General features: G+C 35.5%; 3 protein-coding genes across 26 annotated transcripts in view; 1 reads left to right on the top strand and 2 right to left on the bottom strand.

The window, feature by feature from the left end:
- Positions 1–476: 476 nt before the first annotated feature.
- LOC110376278 (serine-arginine protein 55) lies at positions 477–10,679 on the bottom strand. Of its 18 annotated transcripts, none has more exons than XM_049837864.2 (12): positions 10,393–10,679; positions 9,827–9,955; positions 9,397–9,467; positions 8,366–8,470; positions 6,560–6,644; positions 4,658–4,731; positions 4,087–4,266; positions 3,630–3,728; positions 2,936–2,971; positions 2,409–2,633; positions 1,959–1,973; positions 477–1,562 (listed from the first exon to the last, which is right to left on the bottom strand). In XM_049837864.2, exons 2-12 carry the CDS (start codon positions 9,950–9,952, stop codon positions 1,337–1,339), a joined length of 1,242 nt encoding a protein of 413 aa, XP_049693821.1. In that variant the 5' UTR covers positions 9,953–9,955; positions 10,393–10,679; the 3' UTR covers positions 477–1,336. The 18 variants fall into 18 exon arrangements, 17 of the variants coding, with proteins under 17 accessions (XP_049693821.1, XP_049693828.1, XP_049693824.1 ...); XM_049837871.2 differs by having other exon boundaries at positions 2,409–2,534; positions 10,509–10,678; XM_049837867.2 differs by having other exon boundaries at positions 3,630–3,701; positions 10,509–10,678.
- Positions 10,680–11,818: 1,139 nt separating this feature from the next.
- On the top strand, positions 11,819–13,675 carry LOC126054061 (uncharacterized). The gene is made up of 2 exons (XM_049837861.2): positions 11,819–12,189; positions 12,360–13,675. The coding sequence occupies exons 1-2, from the start codon at positions 11,871–11,873 to the stop codon at positions 13,574–13,576; spliced, it is 1,536 nt and encodes a 511-aa protein (XP_049693818.2). The 5' UTR covers positions 11,819–11,870; the 3' UTR covers positions 13,577–13,675.
- Positions 13,676–19,767: 6,092 nt separating this feature from the next.
- LOC110376274 (klarsicht protein) overlaps positions 19,768–22,963 on the bottom strand; it is a 275,563-nt gene continuing 272,367 nt past the window's right edge. For 6 of the 7 annotated variants that reach the window (XM_049837835.2, XM_049837834.2, XM_049837840.2 and 3 more), the window contains one exon: positions 19,768–22,829. In XM_049837835.2, coding sequence (XP_049693792.2) covers positions 22,586–22,829 — 244 coding nt within the window. In that variant the 3' untranslated portion in view covers positions 19,768–22,585. The remainder of the gene's footprint in view (positions 22,830–22,963) is intronic. The other variant, XM_049837837.2, reaches the window with a different exon arrangement.

The following is a 22,963-nucleotide window of genomic DNA, read 5'->3' as shown; positions in this document are numbered from 1 at the left end:
GTTATGCACAACAATGGGGCAAACCAACGTACCGACAGTTACTGGGTTATGATAAAGGAGTGACAATGGCAGAGTTATTTCCAACTCCACCAATAAGTATTAAAGTATTACGTGTGTTTTACAACTGCATTTATCCATTTAATTCTTTCATCCCTAAGCCATGGCATGTGAGTACTATTAGTAGGGAAATAGTAAAATTTTACACCCTTGGAGTTGTTTTTGGATGTATTACAGCATCCAGCAATACAACAATACATTTTGATAACTTAAATTAGCAAAATTTAACACGAATATTCAGAATTTTTTCCATGGTTTGACAGTACAATTTTTGACACTTGAGGGAAAAGTTTCGGATATAAGTCACGAGATGGCAGGGTCATCGCTACGCACGGTGCCTCTGTAGGTAGACAATGAATCGTACACTTGTGTGATTCTTATGTTGCTGGGTGCGTAGTAGGGGAAAATTAAACAATGAATTACGTTACAGCCTTATTTATTATTTGGTTATTAGTAACAAATATACTATTTACAAAATACATAATTAGCCTACCAAGTAGAATTGTCTTAAAGATGTATGAATTAAATCTTATTTGTTACATCTTTTACCTAAAAATTGGTAAATTACAATATATTATCGTCAATTGAAGTTACTTTTCACTCAAAGTATGGGCAAATATTGAGAACAATAACTTTTCGTATAAAATGCAAGTGACTGAATTTTACTAATTAATTTTAATAGAAATAAAAATAATACATCGTTCAAAATTCAATCACAATAAATTAAAATCAAACAGCAGTCACGTTTTCGGTAAAACTTCCTACTTATACATAATAAGTATCTATTTGCCCACAAGCCCGGCTTCCTGTATATGCTGAAGTAAAAACACTTATGTGAATTAACGTCGCGAATCCCATGTACAGGAAGCCCAAAGCTATCCTAAATAACCCTAAAACAAAGACATCTATTCACCCGTGTGAAACAAAAATATCAACACGGTGCATAATAAAATCTTATATTACATTATCGTGACTTCAACAAAGCGTAAGCAGCGTTCTCCAAAAAATTAAACATTGTACTTTTATTTGCTGGCGACATCTTCTTGATGTCAATTAAATTCGTATACAATTAATTGGTATCTTAGATAGCCAAAATAACTGATGTATGTCAGATTCTACAGAAAAGCGTTTGGAAAAATAACAGGCAGTGAAAACTAACAGTGCAGTGCTTTGCATACTGGTAATAGTCAAAAGAAACATTATGGTCACTATCATTGAGGTCACGAGCTCGTAAAAATTGTAGACAAATAAACCTATGTAGCTTAAAACTAGTGTAAGACTAATCGCCACTGCGGGGCGAGCGATCTGTACTGGCGCGGTCTTGCGCGTCGCCGTTCTGTCGCGGCGAGCCGGAGCGGGACCGGGACGCGGAGCGGTCGCGAGACGCCGACCGGTCGCGGGACCCGGACCGGGACCGAGAGCGGGAACGTGAACGAGACTTAGTCGGACGACGTTCTTCCTCACGCTTCGGAGACGCTTCCTTGCTGCGTGAGCGAGATCTTTCCCTGTTAATTTATAATAAAACATTTGTTAGGATTGTGCAGAAAATAAAAAGGTTTTTGTCTTTAATTTCCACTTTCAATACGTTTTGTTTCATTTTATGTCAGGGAGTTTTAGTGATTGAAGTTAGCAGTGCAATTAATGGCAGAATAATTTTGATTTATTTATAAAGCTCTTAGTGATATTATTTACAGTGAATATAAGTACAGAATAGTTAAATATGAGATACATATTACAAAGATGCAGATGATGATGAACTGGCAGATTTGTTAGTATTAATTAGCAGGAATAATTCAATTCAGTAAAGTAAATTAATATGAATTGTTTCAAACCTGAGCCGATCTGGTAAGTGAAATGTAAAATGATTAAGAGCAAACAGCTAAACAACATCAAATGCTCACCTTGGAACGGCTTCTCTTCGTAATGCGGGAAAACATGGATCGAGTTAATAATGTTTGGTAATGTGCAATCAATATTAATAACATTGGATGAATTTTGTTAATATGTGGATGCCAATGGGTTTAGTTGTGGACTGAATCTGACAATAATGCTTTTATGTGCGAGATTATATTTCGGTCAGATAAAATGTAAAATTGTGGGAGTGTCTGCTATGACATAAGAGTTCAATGTTGTGCATTGCACACGTGTTTAATTAACAAGCACAGCAAATCGAAGTGCCCTATGCAAATTTCAAAACAACAGAATTTTGATAACTACATAGAAAAAATTGCATCTTTCAACATAACGGATATTTGGCCATTTTCATAGAGCATGTCGACAAAAGAAAAATAACCTCACAGAATTCGCACAACCGTCAGACTGAACGATTGAAAGCACACATGTGGACTTACTTGGAGGCGGCTTTCGGCGATCGGGACTTAGACCTCGAGGCAGACTTGTCGCCGTTCCTCTCGGCGGACTTGCGCGGGGAGGCTGATCGCCGGTCGGATCTACGGGACGCCGAGCGACGGTCGGATCTACGGGACGCCGAGCGACGGTCAGATCTACGGGACGCCGAGCGACGGTCGGATGCTCGGGACGCCGATGGAGACCGCGACTTCGAACGACTGCGATCCCTAATCGACGCCGACATCGAACGCCAAAAATGGTAGTAATAGCTGGGTTTAGTTACGTCCACTACTCAAGTCTGTCGACAGTTGTAGCTGCCCAATTTTGACCCAACCATAAGTAGTCCAATAAGTAATCTGATTTGATATGTTGGTTTGGCTGCATTGGGCAGATACAACTCTTTCGAACTGACTTGTAAACACAAACAAATGTGACCCAACATACATGTCTGTATCTTGCATCACATTTTGATTAAAAAATATGGCTAAGATGTCTACGATAAGTAGAGTACTATTGGCTAAGTACTTACAGTTTTAAATTTTGCTCAGCGCAAGTAATAACACACCTAGCCAAATGAATACTAGGTTAATTTGTATACATATTCATGCATATATTAATTTGATATTGATTGCATTTATTGCTGGAGCATTTTGCATTTTAGAAAGAAATTTTTGCATGCAAGCATAATATTTGAGATTTGAAGGGGAATGCAGTCAGTTAAGAAAATTAGCAGACTACTTAGAGAATCAGTATTTGTGCATATTTTATATCCCACCAGTCTCAAACTGTGCATAAGTTTACTATATGAAATAGCTCTAATATAATAGCTAAATAGTCTGCTCCAAACTTGACATTATGAGAGAACTATTGCAATGATCTATTGAGATGATTTTAATTGGGTCTATTCAACTAGTATGGCTTAAGGCCTTATTAATTACATGATGTTACATTATTTATGAGGCTCCTGCTATGTAAAATATCTGATGATATTGCAAATTAAATATTTTAGCCAATTTTACTTTCATGATTAAATTTCATATAAAATGATTATGCATACAAATACTAAGATTAATATTGCATAAAACTACATATGAAATTGCTGAAATCTAATATAGAAATTAGCTATTATCATATACTGCGTATCTAAAAGCTTGAGATGGTAATGAGCTATCAAATTATTTACATAGCAGGGTCACGAGGTGGTTGTTAAGGTGTATACTCACTTGGAGCGCGATCTGGAGCGAGACTTGGCGACGGGGCTCTTGCTCTTCGGTCTGGACTTGGAGCGAGAGCGACTGCGCGACGAGCGACGGGAGCGAGACCTGGAACGTATGTACATCACTTTTCTAAAACTGCAGTGGTGTTAGCCTAAGTAGTGAGTTCTGCTAGACGTTTCCTCAGTAATAGTTTTATCAGCAAGAGCTTTCAGCCCCGAAAGATGGTAAATAATATAGTATCATCATGAAAGTGGTCAGGTTGAAAATCACGCAACTTAGTTATGCATCCGTTATAAAATAAAATATATGAACCCATTACAGAGAGTGGCATTATTGTAGCCTGAAATCAGGGACGCTTTAATCAATTTTCATGATCAGTCACGTCGTGCTCAAGACTAAGAAATCTTAAGGAATTAATTTCTGTTCACTAAGAAAAAGGCTTACAATTGGTAGTATTACATACCTGGAGCGGCTGCGCCTGCGGTCCCTGGATCGCGACCGGCTGCGGCTTGAGGACGAGCGCGAGCGGCGACGGGATCCGCGCCTCGCCTCAATCAGACGGATTCGACGGCCATTCAGCTCAGTACCATCAAGTTTTTCAATAGCAGCGCGCATGTCCGAGTGTGTAGCAAACTCTACCACACTATAAGATAGAAAAAGGGAGTTTTAGAACATGATTTTAGAAATAAGTGGTGGTTTTTTGGATGGGAGGTGTCCTCAGTAAGATTTTTATCATCAAGAGCTATCAGCCCCGAAAGATGGTAAATGGTATAGTATCATCATGAAAATAAATTGTTTATATTAAGTCGGAAGTTTCATTGGTTATTTTTTTTGCATATACACAAAGAAATAAATTTCAAGATTCATATGGCTTGTTACTGGAATGCTGGAATGAAAATTATAAAACTTTCAAAATACCGACATGAAAGTGAAATCTTTAGCACCCTTTTCTAAACGAAATTCTAGAGATATTGTAGCCAATAGAATAATCTTAAGGTCATACCAATTTCCTTCTTACCGAGGCGTCAACTTACCCTTCATTTCTATGTTGCTTGTGAGCGTCAGCGTAGGTAACTTCACCAGCTTGACGCATGTAATCCTTCAAGTCCTGCAAACCAATGGTTCGCGTTAATAAAGTGAATGTTAAACAAACTTTAAAAACTTTTGCAAAAGTCATCATCAGAATAAAGTCTTATCATCAAGGTCTTCAGCCCCGAAAGATGGTAAAAAAACGATCTCATCATGAACTTTGCAAAAGTTTATGGAATTTTAGCGAATTCGATATTGGGATTACATATTGAGACAAGTATCCTAACGAAATAAAAAGATGGAACGATAGATACGCTTTTCACAGCGTTTTCGTATACGTTTCTCATCGGTTGGCATTGTTTACGTGACTTGTTCACAGTATTCTCGCCTGGTTTTCCTTACGCAGCTACAAATCCAAGTTTCTCAGGTATCGATCGTCCGCCCAGTTTCTTTGATTTCTGTAAGAAACTGCTCATATAAGTCTACAAGAATCGTTGTCATTGCCTTCAGCTATGTGACACTGTTGACTCGCCATCCTTGCTCTCATTTGTGTTGTTATGTCCCGGTCTGGTGAATTGCCACATCCATCCGAATAGTGTATCCAGCCATCATTGAGTTGCGTTGATTTCTGCCTTCTGCTCACGGCCTTGTAAATATCCTTTTGATACAGCCAAACGCCTCATCTGTTATTGGTCATCTGGACTTCAAGTGGGGTCAACGTTTGTCTTCTGGCATCAGCGATAATCAAGTATCAGGTATCATCTACTCCTCTCGTGCAGTCCATTGTACAACATGCATCTTCAACTTCCAAACAAGTTGAATATTCTGCGTAAACAATGTTACCGTGCGAATTTTCGTATACGAAAAGCTGATCAAGCCGTAATAGAAAATAAACTTGACGTACGAACGAAATGATTCGAATGGAAGTTCACGATAGTGAGGCTAATCATATTTTATGCTATTGTTATGTAAAGTATGTACTTCACTATTGCGAACAAGATGTTAAAACTTAAAGTTAACAATGATATAATGAATTTAAAATGGGAGATTGCACATAACGAGAAAACGGCTCCTGTTGTCTGTGCCCCCCTATCGACTTTACCTTGGCGGGGGCCACCGGGTGACCGGGGGGTGTCGGCTGGAGGGGCGGCCGGGGAGGGCGTCATCACGTCACCGGAGCTCCGGGACCGATCCTAACATCGCCTCAGACCACATCGCACACAGCGCTACATCGAGGACTCTGGCCACGATACGCCACCTTCTGTTGTTTTTAAAAATTATCTATAAAGCTCGTAAGTAAGTTTGGTACAACACTTGTATAAAAAAATACTGTTTTTAGAATATGAATGTTATGCACAGTGCTAAGTTTGACAGTTTAAGTATGTTGTGTTATGCTAAGTTAAAGTTATGATTGTTACTATTCGACAAATTATTTTGTATTGTTTCATGTTTATTAGTAAAGCAAATAGGGTGGTGTGGAGCTCTCGAGGCCTTGAAGGTGGTCCAAAGATAGGTTTGCACGACAGGTCCGTTCCTCGCCAGGTTTGGGTTTGATTCATCGCGCCGTCATTCCAGGCAGTGTTCTTTGTGATTGTTATCATTACTTGTTTCCTTAAAGTGTCCTTTCATGGCTTCAATATTCATGTCTCCAGTGTACGTCATCGGCGTCCTTCTCCAGTTCTGTCCACCATAGTGTGTAAGCGCCTTCGTCCGAATAGTGAAAGTCCGTTCCGGCCAGAATGTCCAGTGTTGGTGGTTCGTGATCGTCACGCTCGCGACTATAGGTACCGTCCGTGCAGGTGACGTAGGCCGGCCAGCCCTCAACAAAGAGTGAAGATGTCCAGGACCCTGGGTGATAGGTGATGGAATGATGATGGGCCCAATGGTGTCCCGGCTCGATTTCTTACCTGCCAGCTAATGCGGCTAGACAGATTTTCGACGACTAGTCGATACTCGGTGCGCGTCGGCGGTCCGTATCTATAACTGTAGTCACTGTGGAACAAATATTTTGTATTACAATATCATTCAATACTGTTTTTTAATGACTCCAACCGTTGTCCAAGTGATGTGTATGTTTGTTACACTTTTTTAATGGATTTGGATGAAACTTGGCAGTAACATAGCTTACATCAGAATAAGTTATGTAAATCTGAGTTACAGTCGCAGTATATTAAAGTGTATAATGTATGTATTTACAAAAAAATATTCTTCAGGGCTTGTATTTCATGACTTTGAAATATAGTTCATAATTGGACGTAGTTATGCAGAAACGTTCCAACCCACAAGTCACCCGAAATCGAGTTATTGTGATTGAACAGCCTAAAATTTAGCATGTGGTTATCTAAACTGAATATAATTCAACAATAAAACCTCTAGTACCTTTACTAGTTAGAATAAAAAGAATACAACTGAAACGCGTAAATGCTTATATAAAAAATTCAACTTGAATTTGAGATATAAGCATTTACGCGTACAGTGGGTTGGAACGTTTCTGCATAACTACGTCCAATTATTCCTTTTCATTTATAGTAGGTATACTACAGTTGTTTATCGTTGACTTGTTTTTCTAGATATTGCTTATAATGCTTATCTACAAGTTACACAAGTTATTTTAAATGACCATAATGAATTGCAAAACGATATTGATAAATCAATATCTATGCTGTACTTACAGAAAATGGCTGTAACGCAAAAGAAAAACCAATGTCATAACTATGCTCTAAAAACAGAATGTGATTGAACCTATGTCAATAAAAGCTAAATGGGAGATGTTATTCTTTGATCACCTTTTATGTAAAATACAAATTTAAAACTATATTTCACACTAAAGTTTTAAGCCAACTTAGATTGTAATTTGAAGCCACTAAGAGCTATTTCTCAGTGGTCTTTGTGCTTGTCTGTGCACAGGTAGCACGTGATATAATTTGTACAGTGGGGCTCAAAAATCTTCTCCTTTTCTACATCGAGGGTACTTTCTACAGCATCTAGTTCTATGTTCTACTGAGGCGGAACTAATGTTGTGTTTGTACTGACGAGTGTATTGTGCCTAGCTGAATGAAGACTGGAGAAAAAGCATAGCAAAAACACGTCCACAACAAAAATAGTGTACGAAATACGTAATATGTAACACGGGGCTGTTATGCAAAAACAAAACAAGGATAATCATAAAATGATTGAAAATTTTGTAACTATCGCAATATAAATAAAGCTGTAGAAAGATCAGAAAAGATGGGGTTCGAAAGATGTTTAGTATGTGGGAATGGGTCCTCAAGCAGACTAATGTTTAGCATGCAGAAACAATATAGGTAATAGCAGGAAAGAGTAAAACCTCAGAAATTGGACTCTGTAGAAATGATCTTATTATAGGTTGTGATAAGAAAACTGACAAGATAAGACTTTTCGGGTACATCAGTTCGAATTTTCTGCGCAAGCACAAAACAATCCCTTGTTCTATTTGAATGCAGTCCGGAATAGGACGAAAGTATGCCAGAAAGGGGGAATGTTTCATGGGCGCAGCAAGGATTAGATTTCAGGAGCATCAGGTGTTCTTCAGCCACCAACCCGTTTCCCGGCTTGACATTAACGGGCATTACCTCTCAGTCGGTTCCTATGTCCGTATAGGAGCTATAGGTTGTCGGAGGTGTATTTGGTTGGAAAGCCTGGCTACGCCCATGTATGTTGTTGCATATCATGCCCGTGTTCGCAATACAGACGGTTCACGTCTCGGCGGCGGGCGTCGCGGCGGCGGCGGCGGCAGATCCCGGCAGCGCCAGCGGTCCGAGCCCCGCGGCATGCCGCGAGCCCTCTCCACCGACACCCTACAACATAGCGACACTCACTCGTATCGCGACCGGCCGCGGTCGCGCTCGTAGTAGCGGTCGCGGCGGTAACGGTCGGCGCTGCGGTCGATGCCCCTGGCCGGCTCCACCACCACCCTGCGGCACACCCACGGTCTACTGTTAGCACTGCCCTCCCCCGTCCTCGCACTCCCACCGACCACACCATCTCCCACTGACAGCCTACCAATCGGCAGCTAATGCACACAGATACAACTTGCTGGGACTCGAACCCAAGTTGAAATAAATTCAATTATGAAATCTCCAACAGATTTAAATAATACACATTTAGAAAGTCAATCGGTGATCAATTTAGATTGCATAAGTTACAGTTTGACCTGAAAACATAGAAATTAACCAATTTCACATCTAAATTTGTTTGGCAACATTCCCAATCTCACCTAATGAAATAGGCACTTTGTAATTACAGTCTAAGATGTGTAAATTTAGGTTCAATTTAAATGCTTAACATACCAATTGGTAAGCAGATATTTTCATGGAGTTTTAATGCAGTCCAGTACATCAACATTCATTATTCAACACTTAACATGTCAGTGAATAAAATAAACAAGAAATTATGGTTTGATGTTTCCAATTGAAATAAACAAAAGTAATAAAAGATTATGATTTCCCTAAATAAACTTCACTCCATACAATTCTCTTACGTTCATTCATGTTCATATGTATCAGTCCTCCATGCACACAGTGATATGTGGAGCCGGCTGATAAAGAAAATTAATTATTAAATTGAAAATAAAGTGAAATTAAAATGATTTGATATTAATCTACATAAGACTGCTTTACTTTTATCTTACTAGACTATACATTAGGGAAATTGGCAGTATAATAAAAAAATATACTAAAATGTACTGAAATAATATCAACTTTACAGCCAGGAAAATTCTTACCTCTCCCCGAGTAGCTCTTTCCCATTTAATTCATAGACTGCATCATCTGCATCTCTATAATCTTCAAATTCCTGTTTAGATAAAAGTTGTGTTTAGTTTATATGGTAGCCAATAGCCATTGTAGTACGAGATGAGACTTTTAAACAACTGCTGTAATGTAATGTTTCTGTATGAAATTGTTTCAAAACATAGGTATTGTAACAGTCGTAAGATAAATAAAGAGATAGCCTTTTTATATTTAGTAGGAGCATTTGATTTAGTGACAATCAAATAGAATTACAAAATAGTTAATATGAAATTAAACCAACAAAAAATTGATAAGGTATAATATATGGCCTTCAAAATAATTCTAGAAAAACAAAACGCGGGAGATAAGAATATCAAGACCGCTATTAATTGGCAAAATAAATAGCCTTGTTTATGAACTCACCACAAATCCATAGCCATTCTTGATGAGTATGTCCCTTATTCTGCCGAAGCCTTTGAAGAATTTCTCCAAATCTCTGTCTCGGACGCCGAAAGGCAGTCCACCGACGTAAACACGTGAGCCCACCATGTTCTGATAACAGTATAAATAAACTATTTTACAACAATACAACAAGTTTTACAACGAAAGACGACCTCTTTACGAGAAATTGCAGCCACTGAGGCTAGAACTAAATGTGGAACGTGTAAATTTGGCAAATGCGTCGATGCGTGGCGGCTCGCCACTGGCGGCGTTTTTAGCCCCCGCGTGGGGTACAACTTCAACACTAATAGAAATATAGTCGCGAATTACAGTTCACTATACACAACAATATATCGTTTATTTCGAAATCAATGCTTCAAACGTTATCGATCAAACGTGGTAATTTATCTATATGAAATTCACTCACCGACGCAGTATCAAAACAGTGACCGAGCAATTAAATATGTATGGGAATAAAAGAGTAACGAAATGAAAAATCAATAGCGCTAACTTAGGTCTTACACAAAAATAAACCTAAATATTCTTACGTTTAAGAAATTATGCACAACTCCACGAGTTCAAGAACTTCACCCGCGTCTTGCGACGAAACAATATGGCGGCTGTACCCGGGCAAATTTTAACTCAAGTAGAAAATAATATTTACCTTATTTAACAGGACAGAAAATACATCAACTTCTAGAATTTAGTTTCTTGCTGCTTTTTTAACAATATTTAGTGTTCAATAGTGTATTATTTAGTTTAAATTTCAATACAGCTACACTCCAGACACGTGCACCAGTTTCGCAGAAGCCGGAAGTGAAACCAAAATCTAGAGATGGGACTACAATCAACTACGATGCAATGTGTATGATTGTAGTCGATTAATTTTTAGTTGCTACAATTGAAATCACTCGGTTATGGTGGGTGGTATTTAATACTGTCATAATCGATTAAATTCATTCGTATATTATGTGAAAATAATTTACTAATACTTAAAAAAGATATAATCTCTGACTATTCTGTTCATAGATTTGTTTTTCTAATATCAATATTTAACTAAAATCGACTATTTACATTTGTTAATCGATTGCTAGGTTGCCAAAAGAAAAAATATATTGGTCAAAACAAGGATAAATAAATAATTAAATAGAATAGAATAGAATAAATAAATAAAATTGAATACTATGATAGAATTTATTTTCATAAAACCCTTTTATTATGTCAACCTGTCTACCGACATCTTCATATTTGTGTTTGTGAAAATAATTTACGCATAATATGTAATAACCGTAATCTTTTATTTTCAATTAATCGAATACTGTTTGTATTGATATAAGCTACAATCGAGTGTTTACATTTCAGTGTAAATCACTAGCCGGATATCGCTGTGTTGCCAAAAGCAAAAAATAATTGGTCAAAACAAGAAGGAACTTTGATCATACAAAGAAGGATGGATTTCATTATTGCGTAGAAAATATTCTTGTAAAATAAATATTAATTTTGTATGAGTGTCAGTGTTGAAAGTCTCTCTAAAAGTTTATTATAAATTAATGTGACTGAAATAAATTGGTCTTATCAGATAAAACTTTAAAAATTACTGAATTGAGTTCCCAAGCCAAGGATAATCGATAATAAATCCTATCATTTTATCTATCCTGTGACTTGGTGTGAGTCGATTACAGATTACCTATTTATTCGCACCTACAGCACCTTATTATTTTAGAGATCACATAGATCAATACTCTTTTTTTTGGGATAGATACAAGGAACTAGCAAGAATGAAGGAGGTGGTTTCATAGGATTACGTTTGGGATGAAGGAAGTTTTTCTTTTAAGGACTGATTTCTCAATCATCAGTTAGCTTCTATCTGAGGAATAAATATGGCGGCTTGACATATTTTCTATACAAAAGCTGTCAAAACGTCGAACAAATTCATCAGATAAAAGTTATCTGACGATTGAAAAATCAGCCCTAATTCTAATCTTGTCCTGGCAGTGACATTCTCCGCCAATGAGGGTTTTCTAAAATGGCGTCCACTAGGTGGCAGCACCGAGGCGTCAGGTCCAGGTACCTGTCAAAACACATACACGATTTATATGGTTTATTTATTCTTAAAAACGTTACAAACGGAATATTGTTTTCCAAAATGCCACAGTGTTGTGCAGTGCCTATGTGTGCAAATAAAAAAGGAGGACATAAGTTCCCTACAAAAGATAAAAGCCGATTAAAACAGTGGCTTGTAGCCATTCGAAGAGATTTTACTCCAACGAAAAATAGCCTCGTTTGCAAAAGCCACTTCACAGAGGACGATTACGAGCTACCGAAGGACTCAGTATTAGAAAAACGTAAGAATATGTTGTACTTATTTATAATGATAAACTTTAGTAAAGTCACCTTGATTATGTCTGTGCGCGACTAACCTTCAATGATGTAGTGCAAACGTTTTTTAGTACTAAACTTGCCTTATCAAAAATTACTTCATTAAAACATTATATTTATTGAATTATTATTTCAGCCAGACCTGTGTTGAAAAAATGTGCAGTGCCAAGTCGATTCCCATGGAATGAAGAAAATTCTAGCTTGCATCAAAAAAAGAAGGAGCGACATCAAAGGCGTTTGGCGCGAAATAAAAAGAAAATTAGTGTCCAAGTACACATAAACAATGAAAAAGAGAAGGATGACACCTTCCTCATGGAAACTACAAACTTTTGCGAAGTAGAAATTGAATTCGAGAAGAAACAGAAAGATATTGGTATCCAATGTGATTTATATGGAAGTGATAATCTCAAAACATTTAAAGAATGTCCTCCAAATGAAAACAAAAAAAAACAATCTTCAATTGCAAATGTGCTGGATATAACCAATGCGGCCGAAGTACAGTTTTATACTGGTTTCCAAGATTATGAACATATCAAATTCATATTTAGTATTTTTGGAGATGAAGTAAATTGTTTAAAATATTATCCTCAACTGAAAACATTGAAGGTGCCGTTTCTAAACCCTTGTGATCAATTCCTTCTAGTGTTAATTAAATTACGCCGGAACATGCTATTTACAGAACTCGCCTTTCGATCGAAGATTGATAAAACGGTACTGAGTAACATTTTTATAACATGGATCAATTACTTATATTGTAAATTGAAAGAGTTAAATGTTTGGGTGCCAAAACAATGCATAGATAAAAATATGAAATACTATGGCAAGATTAATCCATGCACTGTGATAGTAGATTGCACGGAAATAAAAATAGAGAAGCCCAAAAATCCATTTACACGACAACTTATATATTCCACTTGCAAATTAGCAAATACTCTAAAAGTTTTAGTTGGGATTTCAGCATCAGGCTGCGTTACATTTGTGTCCGATGCATATGGTGGATCTACGAGTGATCGTGAATTGTTTGAAAAATGTGGACTTATTGATAAACTTGAACCTAATGATATCATTCTTTGTGACCGTGGCTTTAATGTGCAAGACCTAGTGTGCCATAAAAATGTTACAGTTAATGTGCCAGAATTTTTAAAAAATACTGATGGACAATTTGAGACTTCTCAACTGACAAGGTCAAAAAAAATATCTTCAGAACAGATACACGTTGAAAGGGTCATTGGTTTGGCTAAAACTTTTAAGATCTTAAGCGGCAAGTTGGATTCAAAATTGGTGCCTTTAGCAGATAGAATAATATTTGTATGTTTTATGTTAACCAATTTCAAAAATAATATTATAAAGTAAAACATGTTTTTTTCAATTTTATTTTATTGATGTCGCTTTTACCAGTACTGTATTAAACATACTTTGTTAAATAATAAATAACAAAAATACAAAATTAAACTTTGTTCTAATTTCTATCACATAGAATCTTACAATATACTATAAAAATATATTAACAATCATACATATTTTTTGCTACCTTTGGCAACATAAATTGAAAAAAGAAAGCTTTTACTCGAGGGATTATAATATTTTGTATAAATGAATCATTTTTTTTTAACATTTATTATTTTTTCATCAACATTAGTCCATATAAATAAATCACAACAATCTCTTCCTGTGACAAGTAACTGCGTTTGGATTTGGTAATAATAGTTGCTTGTTTCTTTCAGTTGCAAATACTCCGAATCGCGCTCTAAATGGAAATAATTGTTGGATCCAATCATTTCATCCTTTATGGAATATGGACATTTAACTTCTAAAATTTTGTTATCTCCAATTAATCCATCACGAGAAGCGCCAATGAAAGGGTACTGCACAGAAACATATAAACCACAGCGTTCTTCTTTTTTTCCAGTTTTCCCCTCATATGCTTCAATGAGGGTTTTCTAAAATGCCGTCCACGAGGTGGCAGCACCGAGTCGTCAGGTCCAGGTAACTGTCAAAGTGCTTATCTTTACTATGAATAGTGAACGATTTTAGTGTTTTTTTTATTATTTTATAATTAAAGCACTGCATTATTGTTTTACTATTGCGGTTGAGTAAATAAAAAAAACTAAATCATATTGTGTTAACAAATTTTTCAACAAGCATATCCTTAGTACCAGTGACTTTTGCACCCTCTCTCTTAGCTCAATTTTTAGTTCGGAAACCTTATTCTGACCGTAGTCCATAATAAAATCAATAACACTTCCAATATAACAGAATTTCAATAAACAATAAGTTCGGCACCTACAATAGGGTATTTTAGTCTAGATGAGAAAAAAATTAAAAGTGTATTACAATGATTGTTTAGAGGAAAAGCAATCGGGAAATGTTAGTTTCACTTCGTAAGATACATAAATATATTTTTTATTGCAGTTTAAAGTTTTTAGGTTTTTTTATCTGTCTTCTATTCTATTCTATTTTTCTTTATGGCAAATTGTCGATGCCTATGTCGACGATTCTGCCACTGACGAGTGAAAAGAGAGAAGCACGTAGTGTTGCCATTAAACAAACAACTTTGGAAGTGAACACTACGAAATGTCGCCGCCATGCTAATGACGTCATTACGGTAGTAAACAACTTTTAACCAAGTGTTTCTCATATTTATATCCACTGGTACTTGAATCCATAATTTGTCTGGTGTTTTTACACTAGTGTTCTCACATTCAGAAACAACACACTAACGATACGGAGCATAATTACTCATTATTAAAATTTTCAATACATATCAAAATATGTATTACTGACAGCTGTAGTTTGTTTACTAACGTAATGATGTCATGACCAAAAAACAATCATGGCGTCCGTTGTGTGCCGCGCATAGACATAATATTAGTAAACAGGACTGCGCATATAAACCCAAAAAACGAGCCGAGTGAAACAGTTAGTACAGAGGCTGTCTGTCCCTTTCTAATAGGGTGACTATGAGATTAAGCTATGTGAGACAAATCCGAATTTGCTAAGATTATTAAAAGCAGATTTTTATTGAAGTTTTAACTTACGCAGTTTGTGACCTTAAGATACTTATAAAGGCTTTTAATAATTAGCGGGAATTAGCAGTATAAAAGCAGGAAGATTCGAAGTGAAGACTGTTTTTTTTTGTATTTCTACTTCATATATAGACTGCTGAGCCATTTATGTCGCCTTTCTTCATTTTTTGGGAAGCTATAACAATAGTACAACAGTTTTAAAATCCATCACCCATATTTTCACTCATTACAAGAATTCATGGGCACCCTAGCTGTTTGGTTTACGAAAATGTTATTATTAGCTAACCTGTGGAACGATATATTGCAACCACCATAGCATTCACTTTTACAAGTATAAACGCAACACTTTTTCACCATTTAGGTAGTTTAAATTGATTTAATACAAAAAATATAAACAAAATTTTAAATGCTGATTACGCGCCAAGAATGTTCAGGGTTACCGTTAGAAAATAAAAAAAGCAAAATAAAAATTTATGTTGTTTATGTTTTAATAATAAATACGAATAAATTAATGCGATTGTTATTAATTTGTTGACTTACAATTGTTAAAATAAGATACAAATTTTATGTGATTCAATTGTTTTTTGGGAAGACAAAACTTTTGATCACAACATTTTTTTATGCTGGCAAGGTGTTAGAAAGAGACAAACAGCCTCCGTTCGAACTATCCCTGTCGGCTCGGATTTGCCTCTGTGTATTATGCAACCAATTTAGTACCTTATTGCGTTAGAATAGAGTTTATTTTCGTAAATATATATTTTGAGCGTGCGCAATCTTGTTTAGTAATATTATATCTATGGTGCCGCGTTTTCGCGAAATACGCGCGAAATTTGAAATTATGATAAAACAATTAATTTATATTCGTACATAACGTGAGAAAAAAAAATATTTTTAATTTTTTAGAGATATATTAAGACTAAAGAATTTATTTAAGGTATATTTCAAAAATGCATGTAATACCCTATTCCATACATAGGTACGTGGCGCCACCCGGTGGCAGAAAAAAGGGAAAAAACCCTCATTGCTGTGGTTTCCATAGACTTGCCCCATTCTAAGGCCGTGCTTACTATTTTCTTATTACATATAAGGCTTTGTGCATACTTTTCTTGGTCCTTTTTAGCAGTAAATTTACAAATCTCACCGACTCTTGAAGCAGTCACTCGAAAAGATCGTTCTGTATACCATAACTTTGACTTCGTCTGATTTTTAGTTTTCTTTTCAATTTCCTTTGCTGAGTCAGTAGTTACCTGTTAGGGGCAAAGGATAAGGAAAGTATGAAGGTATAAACTTAAACAAACATCTATAATCCCTATGCTAGTGCAATCAATATTGATGATTACATAATATACAAAATAATAAAAAAATCTGGTAGCTACAACTTCTCATGATTCACCACCTCGCTTGCAACAGTAGGGGAGAGCGGGGCTGAAAGTGCCGATTTTGACAAATCCTTTTAAGATTCGGATAAAACAAGTACTATGTCTGAAAGTAGTGGTTCATCCTAAGCCAAATTTAATCTATTTTACGAATTTAACTTCAGATTTTGCACATTTTTAATAGTTTTTATGAAAATGCGATTTTTTTATACAGAGGCGGCAAGGCACTACCAACCCCAATCTGGGGCAAGTTGTGCCGTAGCTGAGGTCGGTTGTGCCGTTGATAATGCTGGGAGTTTTATATGAATGAAAATTAATTAGGAAATTAAAACACATCAGTTTTATAATAATATATTTATTCGTTATATTTTTTAATATAAATCAACAGTTTTTAAAGTTTAATTGTATAATACTAAGTATTCCAATAAAAAAAAAACAAGGAAGCTTCTTATGTAATTATTCAAACATAAAAACGTATTTTTAATCAATAGTTTGTACTTATTTTTATGCGAATGAGATCAATTATTAATATGTTCCAAAATTATTAACTTTTTAATCAGTCTCGAGTCTTTTTAAGAAATAAAAAATATGCCAAAACTAGTTACTCTCCAGGTGATTGATCAGAATTAGGACATACAAATGCTTGGTTTTCTTCATCTTCAATACATTGCAAATGGGCCCAATTCTTACATTCTCTGCATTCAATCCATTGTTCTCCAGGGGCAGAGTTAGAATAAGCATCACAACAAATGATACAGAACCATTCTTGTTCGTCATCAGAACTGTCGTCATCTTGCAATACTCTTCTCTTAGTGGGGTTTTTAGTCGGCTTTTTTGTTTGTTTACCCTTTCCCTTGCATTTTCCCGTCCCTTTTCCCTTAACCTTCTTTTTAGTTTCGCTTTCTTTTTTCTTCTTTTTACTAGCCTGTTCTTCTGCTAAAGCATTTTTCTCTGGAGTGTCCGTAAGAACAGCTGTCTTTCTTTTACGTGCTTTAGTATGTCCAATTAGTCGGGGAGGTGCTTTAGGCAGTGGTCTTATTAGCTCTGGTGAGAAAACTGCTGCATTTTTATCTCCTGTGTTATTATCAACTGATTGAGGAGGCTGGAAACTGCATATTTTCTTTCTTTCATAATAGCTCGCGTAAATATAAACAATACTGAAACAATATAGGTTGGTTAGGGGTTGGTTGTGCCGCGGCACAAGCAGCCCCACATGAACGGCACATTTTACCCCGTTTATGATAGTGTGATATTTTGTCTCCCATATAAAAATCACTGTACACAAAGCATTAAAATTACAAACTAGGATAAATAACAAACATTTTACAAAAACTCACATATTAAAAGCACGAAAAATGCTAGCTTGAGACCAAAAAGTATTGAAACGAAAATATTTACTTACGTGGCGCTGGAGGACCCTCACATGCAGTACGACCCGGTCCGCGTCGCTGACGCAACTAAAATGGCAGCCGCGTGTGCGCGACTGTTAGGCCTTACGCGACACAATACGATCGCATATATCTATCTCTTTCTGTTTTTGAGATATTCGCGTTGGCACAATTTACCCCCGGCACTTTCAGCCCCGCTCTCCCCTACTGGCAATAAGATTGTACAAGTCGTAGCTACTATAATGAATAAATTCATCTGGAATAAATGGCTTACAGATATTTTATTAAGAATAAGTTGATGATGTAAAGGAAAAGGTAGGTAATCATGGTCATGTATCACATCTTGCATGTTAGCACTGTCCAAAATTCCACATAATCCCACACAAGTCTTTTTTGTGACAATGAGCAGTAGTTAATGACTTTATTTCTAACTGTTGCAGCCCATTCTTTTCCCTGACTGATAGACTGTGGTCTTGGATCATAGCACGTACTTCTTTTCTTTTTTTTGCAAACATTATATTCTGCTATTTCATATGAAAGGTTCTCTGCTTTTTCCGGCGAAACATCAAGTTTATTTTTTTTAGGTAGGTACATGCCATACTTGTTTTTTTTGTGTTGGAGTCATTTTAATGAACCATTTATTCTGCTCTCGGATTTTGAGTATAGCATAGCACAAAACTATAAAATGTAATATGTATGTATGTATGTATATATTTTGTGTATTATTGTCCATATATTCTATATATATATATATTTTTTTTTTCTTTGCATGTAGATTGTATTAAAAACTGCACCTACCACTGCTATTTCCCCACCACCCAAAGGTAGACTGGGAGAAAACGCCTAATGCGTTAAGTCCGCCATTGTACTATTTGTGCAAAAAGTATTATAAATAAATAAATAAAACTGACACATGCTTGCAAATGGCTTTTGGTCCTTTCCCTGCTACACATTCACACACCGATTGTATAATAGATCCACTTCCATTACATATGGCAATTGAAGCAAAATAAGTGAGGGCTTTTGTATTTTCAGAATTAACTTGACCTTTGAAAAATATATGTGTACTAGTATTTGCGGTCACTAATGCGAGTAGGTAGTTATTTTGCAGCATATTATAACCTCTTCTGTGCACTGCAGAATAATCTGACATTCCTATGCCGTCTTTATACAATTCAAGGAAATACGTATTTATGTTAATAATGTCAAAATTGGGTAAAACTGTTTTTGAATCCACACTTTTGTATAACTTTTCTTCTGGCCATTCTATTACATAATTAATCTCACTTGAGAGATTAGAATTATCATTTTTATTTGATTTGAAGTTGTTGTTTCTGTCATAGTCATTTAGCCTGGAATATATAATATACATTAATCAACAACAACTCACTAAAACACAAATAACTTCAATTTAGTAGTTAAAAAAAATCAATCAAATTGTGGAAACAAATAGAAGTAGATTATGTTTACCTTTCAATGAGCTTTTCTTTAGTACCAGTAACTTTTGCGCCTCTCTTTTTGAGCTCAATCTTCAGTTCGGCAACCTTTCTTTGGCCGTAATCCATAATAAAATCAATAACACTTCCAAATACATAAAATTTTACTAAAATAATAATACGTTCGGTAAGAATCTGTGCTATCTGACAGCTGTTTGGACCTGACGCATACGAAGCGCCGCCTGGCGGCAGAAAAAGTATCGAAAACCCTCATTTCTCTGTTCCATTACAGTCCTCAGTTTTAATAAAAACAACCAATTTAAAATTCAAAATTTTATTTCCATTCCAAAAGCCAACATATCATAATGCAATCGTTATTAATTATACGCTCTCGAGCCCTTCCGAAGAAAGAAAAAATTAAATGCATTTCCGTCGCATGTCTATTTTCTTCCAATTATCTAGTTATACACTAAATTATAAAAATTAAAAGAAATATGACACACTACTAGGGGCACTGACTGCCTTATTAAGAAAATTATAGAATGTTGGAAGTACTTTCGCTGTGGTTTTTTTTACAATAATAAAATTTCAAAATACTAGTTACCCGATGGGATAAAAACAATTCAAAAAAGCGTTTTTTAGCAAACCACAGGGAGAGTGTACTTAATTACATACTAATTATACATTCGTTATAAGAATGCGCCACACAAGACAGTCATACGCAAGGCTAAGGCATTTTACATTACATCTGTCCTGTAAGGACTTGGCTCACACATCGAAAGCATAACAATTTTAGTACATAGACCAAATGACAAAAAATCAGGAATACTAAAATTCCAATTTAGTTCTGATTAAAATATGATAAAGTTTATCTCTTTCAGATCAACCATTAAATGTTTTTACAATATTTTCAGAAGGTACATTTTGAGCTAAAATTGGGATATTTTAACCGTTAGAGAGACAGTTGCTAGTTTCTACTCTACTTCATTAATTGCTACCTACAAATTTTGGATAAAATACTGTAGTGTATATTTATGTAAGGCTGCAAACAAATTGCCGAATCATGGGCAGTTAATTATAATGTCTGAGCAACATATTATGAGCAAGTGTTGCCCACGCAATAAATTATGTTAATTGGTAGAAAAAATGTGTAAACCGGTACGTAAAGAAAAACAATAAAGTATGTTTACGTTTACGTATTATTAAATTGAATATTCAGACTGAATACAGTCTGCCTAGATTTTGAGAAGAAGTATATTTGAGAAAAATAAAAAGTATATAAACATTTAATAATAATATTAAAATGTCCTAGAAAATTCATGGCTAAAAGGGGAAAAGTATTATAATTGACATAATATAGTTATTTAAAAATAAATCAACAAATAATTGACAATACAATAAATAGTTACACATATTTAAAAACTAAATATTTAATTATAAAACAGAAAATCAATAACAATGAATAATATTTTTATTTAATCAGGCACATCATAATTTATTCAATGGTATTCGATAATAATATTTGGATAGTGATTGATGAGAATTAAATTGACGAAATTATTAATAAAATAAGATTTGAAAATGATTCATATTGTTTTCATGATTTATAATCAAGGGTCGTAATATTCACTATACAATGTACATACACTAGCAGATCAACCTACCCCAATCTGTCAAATTTTATCAATCAAACGTTAACCTTCCTCTATTGTGATAAGGTTGAAAATCTATTGAAGAAATTTGTCAGTTGGAGGTAGGTTGATCTGCTGTCATTTGTACGCAAATAGTTATTTGCACGGAACAATTACTATTTTTTGTATATGCCACCAGAAAACAGTGAAAATGAAAATGTATTTGCTATTTAGATTCATGGTTTTTCGTGATTGACACAATAAAAGTACTAAGAATTATAGATATGTATTGAATCAAATGTTTGTTAAATTGAAACACTAGTTTATCAGTCTTTATAAATATTTTTCAGGTAAGGCCACGACGATAACTCATTAAAATGAGAACTGATAATTCTATTTCGAGGAAGAAATAAGTTGTCGTTGTCTTAAATGTTAGATTTTTAGTGACTTTTTCATTGAGCTGACTTAAGTTGGGGCCTTAAACATGAACTTATAATAAGCCTGCTTGCTTAATTTGACTTGTTTTTTTTCATCTTTGGGAAAGGTTTTAAGTTCTTCTCCCAAGCAATGGATAGTATTAAAAATGTCAAATAAAGCTAGCCTCTATGGTCCCCGTTTTTTTATACCAGCCAGTGAATGATTTAGTGCGGTTGCTCTGTTGCAGGACTATCAAAGGTAGTCTGCATTGATTATAAAATATTATATAAATATACACTAGGTATATAATAATATCTCTCACATATAAACCAGAATAACCCACCAAAACTCATGCCTGGTCACGTGAACTCATGAAAAAGTCATTAAAAATCTATTTTTATTGAAAAATATTGTTTTCAGCAGAATATCTGTCACACAGCGCATTCTCACCTATTTTAAGTAATCTATCAAATAATTGTACTAAAATAGGCATGCTTCTACTCTACATACAAACTTAAGAAACGTTTGTCAATGTTAGTACATTATTACTAAAATATAGACTAACTATTTTGAACTTCATCTGATACAGATGATTTATTATTTTTTTGGAACACTTTTTCTATTTGAACTTTTTTTTGCTGTGAGCAATTAAAATGTCTAATAATGCGAATAGATCTTAATTAACTTCATCTTGCTAAACGTTAGTCATTCCAATATTTCGGTCACATCTATGTAGTTTAAAAATCTTCATGTTAAACATAATCATAACTTGGTTACTCCTACATGTCAGTACGTCATTCTGGAATTCTCCATAGATACGTTTCTATGTTAGTAACAACGTCAATCAAAACCTTTACTCATTCTAACCATTGTCTAGTCAAAATGTTAGTAAAATAATAAAAATTATTGCTTCACGCAATCCTGACTTTCGTCATAGCCGAACGTACTCGTTCTACATTCAAAAAACCGTCATAATTCCAAGCCGTTTGAATACTTCAAATTGGCGTTAGCACGAAAAGGCGTGCTGAATACTGAAACCTTTAGCTAGCTAGCTAGTGATTGTCACGTGGATTTACACGTTTAGTGGTTCAGACTGGGGGAGGTCCTCGCACGTAGCGGAGCTGTGGGGTGAGTGTTTGAGCGAGGGAGTTGAGGGCGTCGCAACAACGAGGCCTCTCGACCAGCCAGGCGGCCAGGAGTAGAGCCACGAGACACAACTGTATGGGCAGTGAAGACCGGAGAACTCGCCACACCCAACCTCCTCGGGGACTGTAGTCGGGGTCGCCAGACCCTGTTTTGCTGCCGGCAACTGCGGCAATGCTGTTGTCCCTGCTGGCAAAGAGAAAAAAAGAATTAATATTGACTTATTCGTGAATAAAGGGTCGTATTATATTGTTTTGTACCCTATAATTCAGTTTTGTGGGGGTAAAAACTATGTTTTATACTGATATTTTTGCTCTGTGCAA

The sequence above is a fragment of the Helicoverpa armigera genome, chromosome 23 (assembly GCF_030705265.1).
Source record: "Helicoverpa armigera isolate CAAS_96S chromosome 23, ASM3070526v1, whole genome shotgun sequence".
Taxonomy (NCBI): domain Eukaryota; kingdom Metazoa; phylum Arthropoda; class Insecta; order Lepidoptera; family Noctuidae; genus Helicoverpa; species Helicoverpa armigera.
Note: the sequence above shows the minus strand (reverse complement) of the source record. Positions and strands in the feature narration are given on the sequence as shown.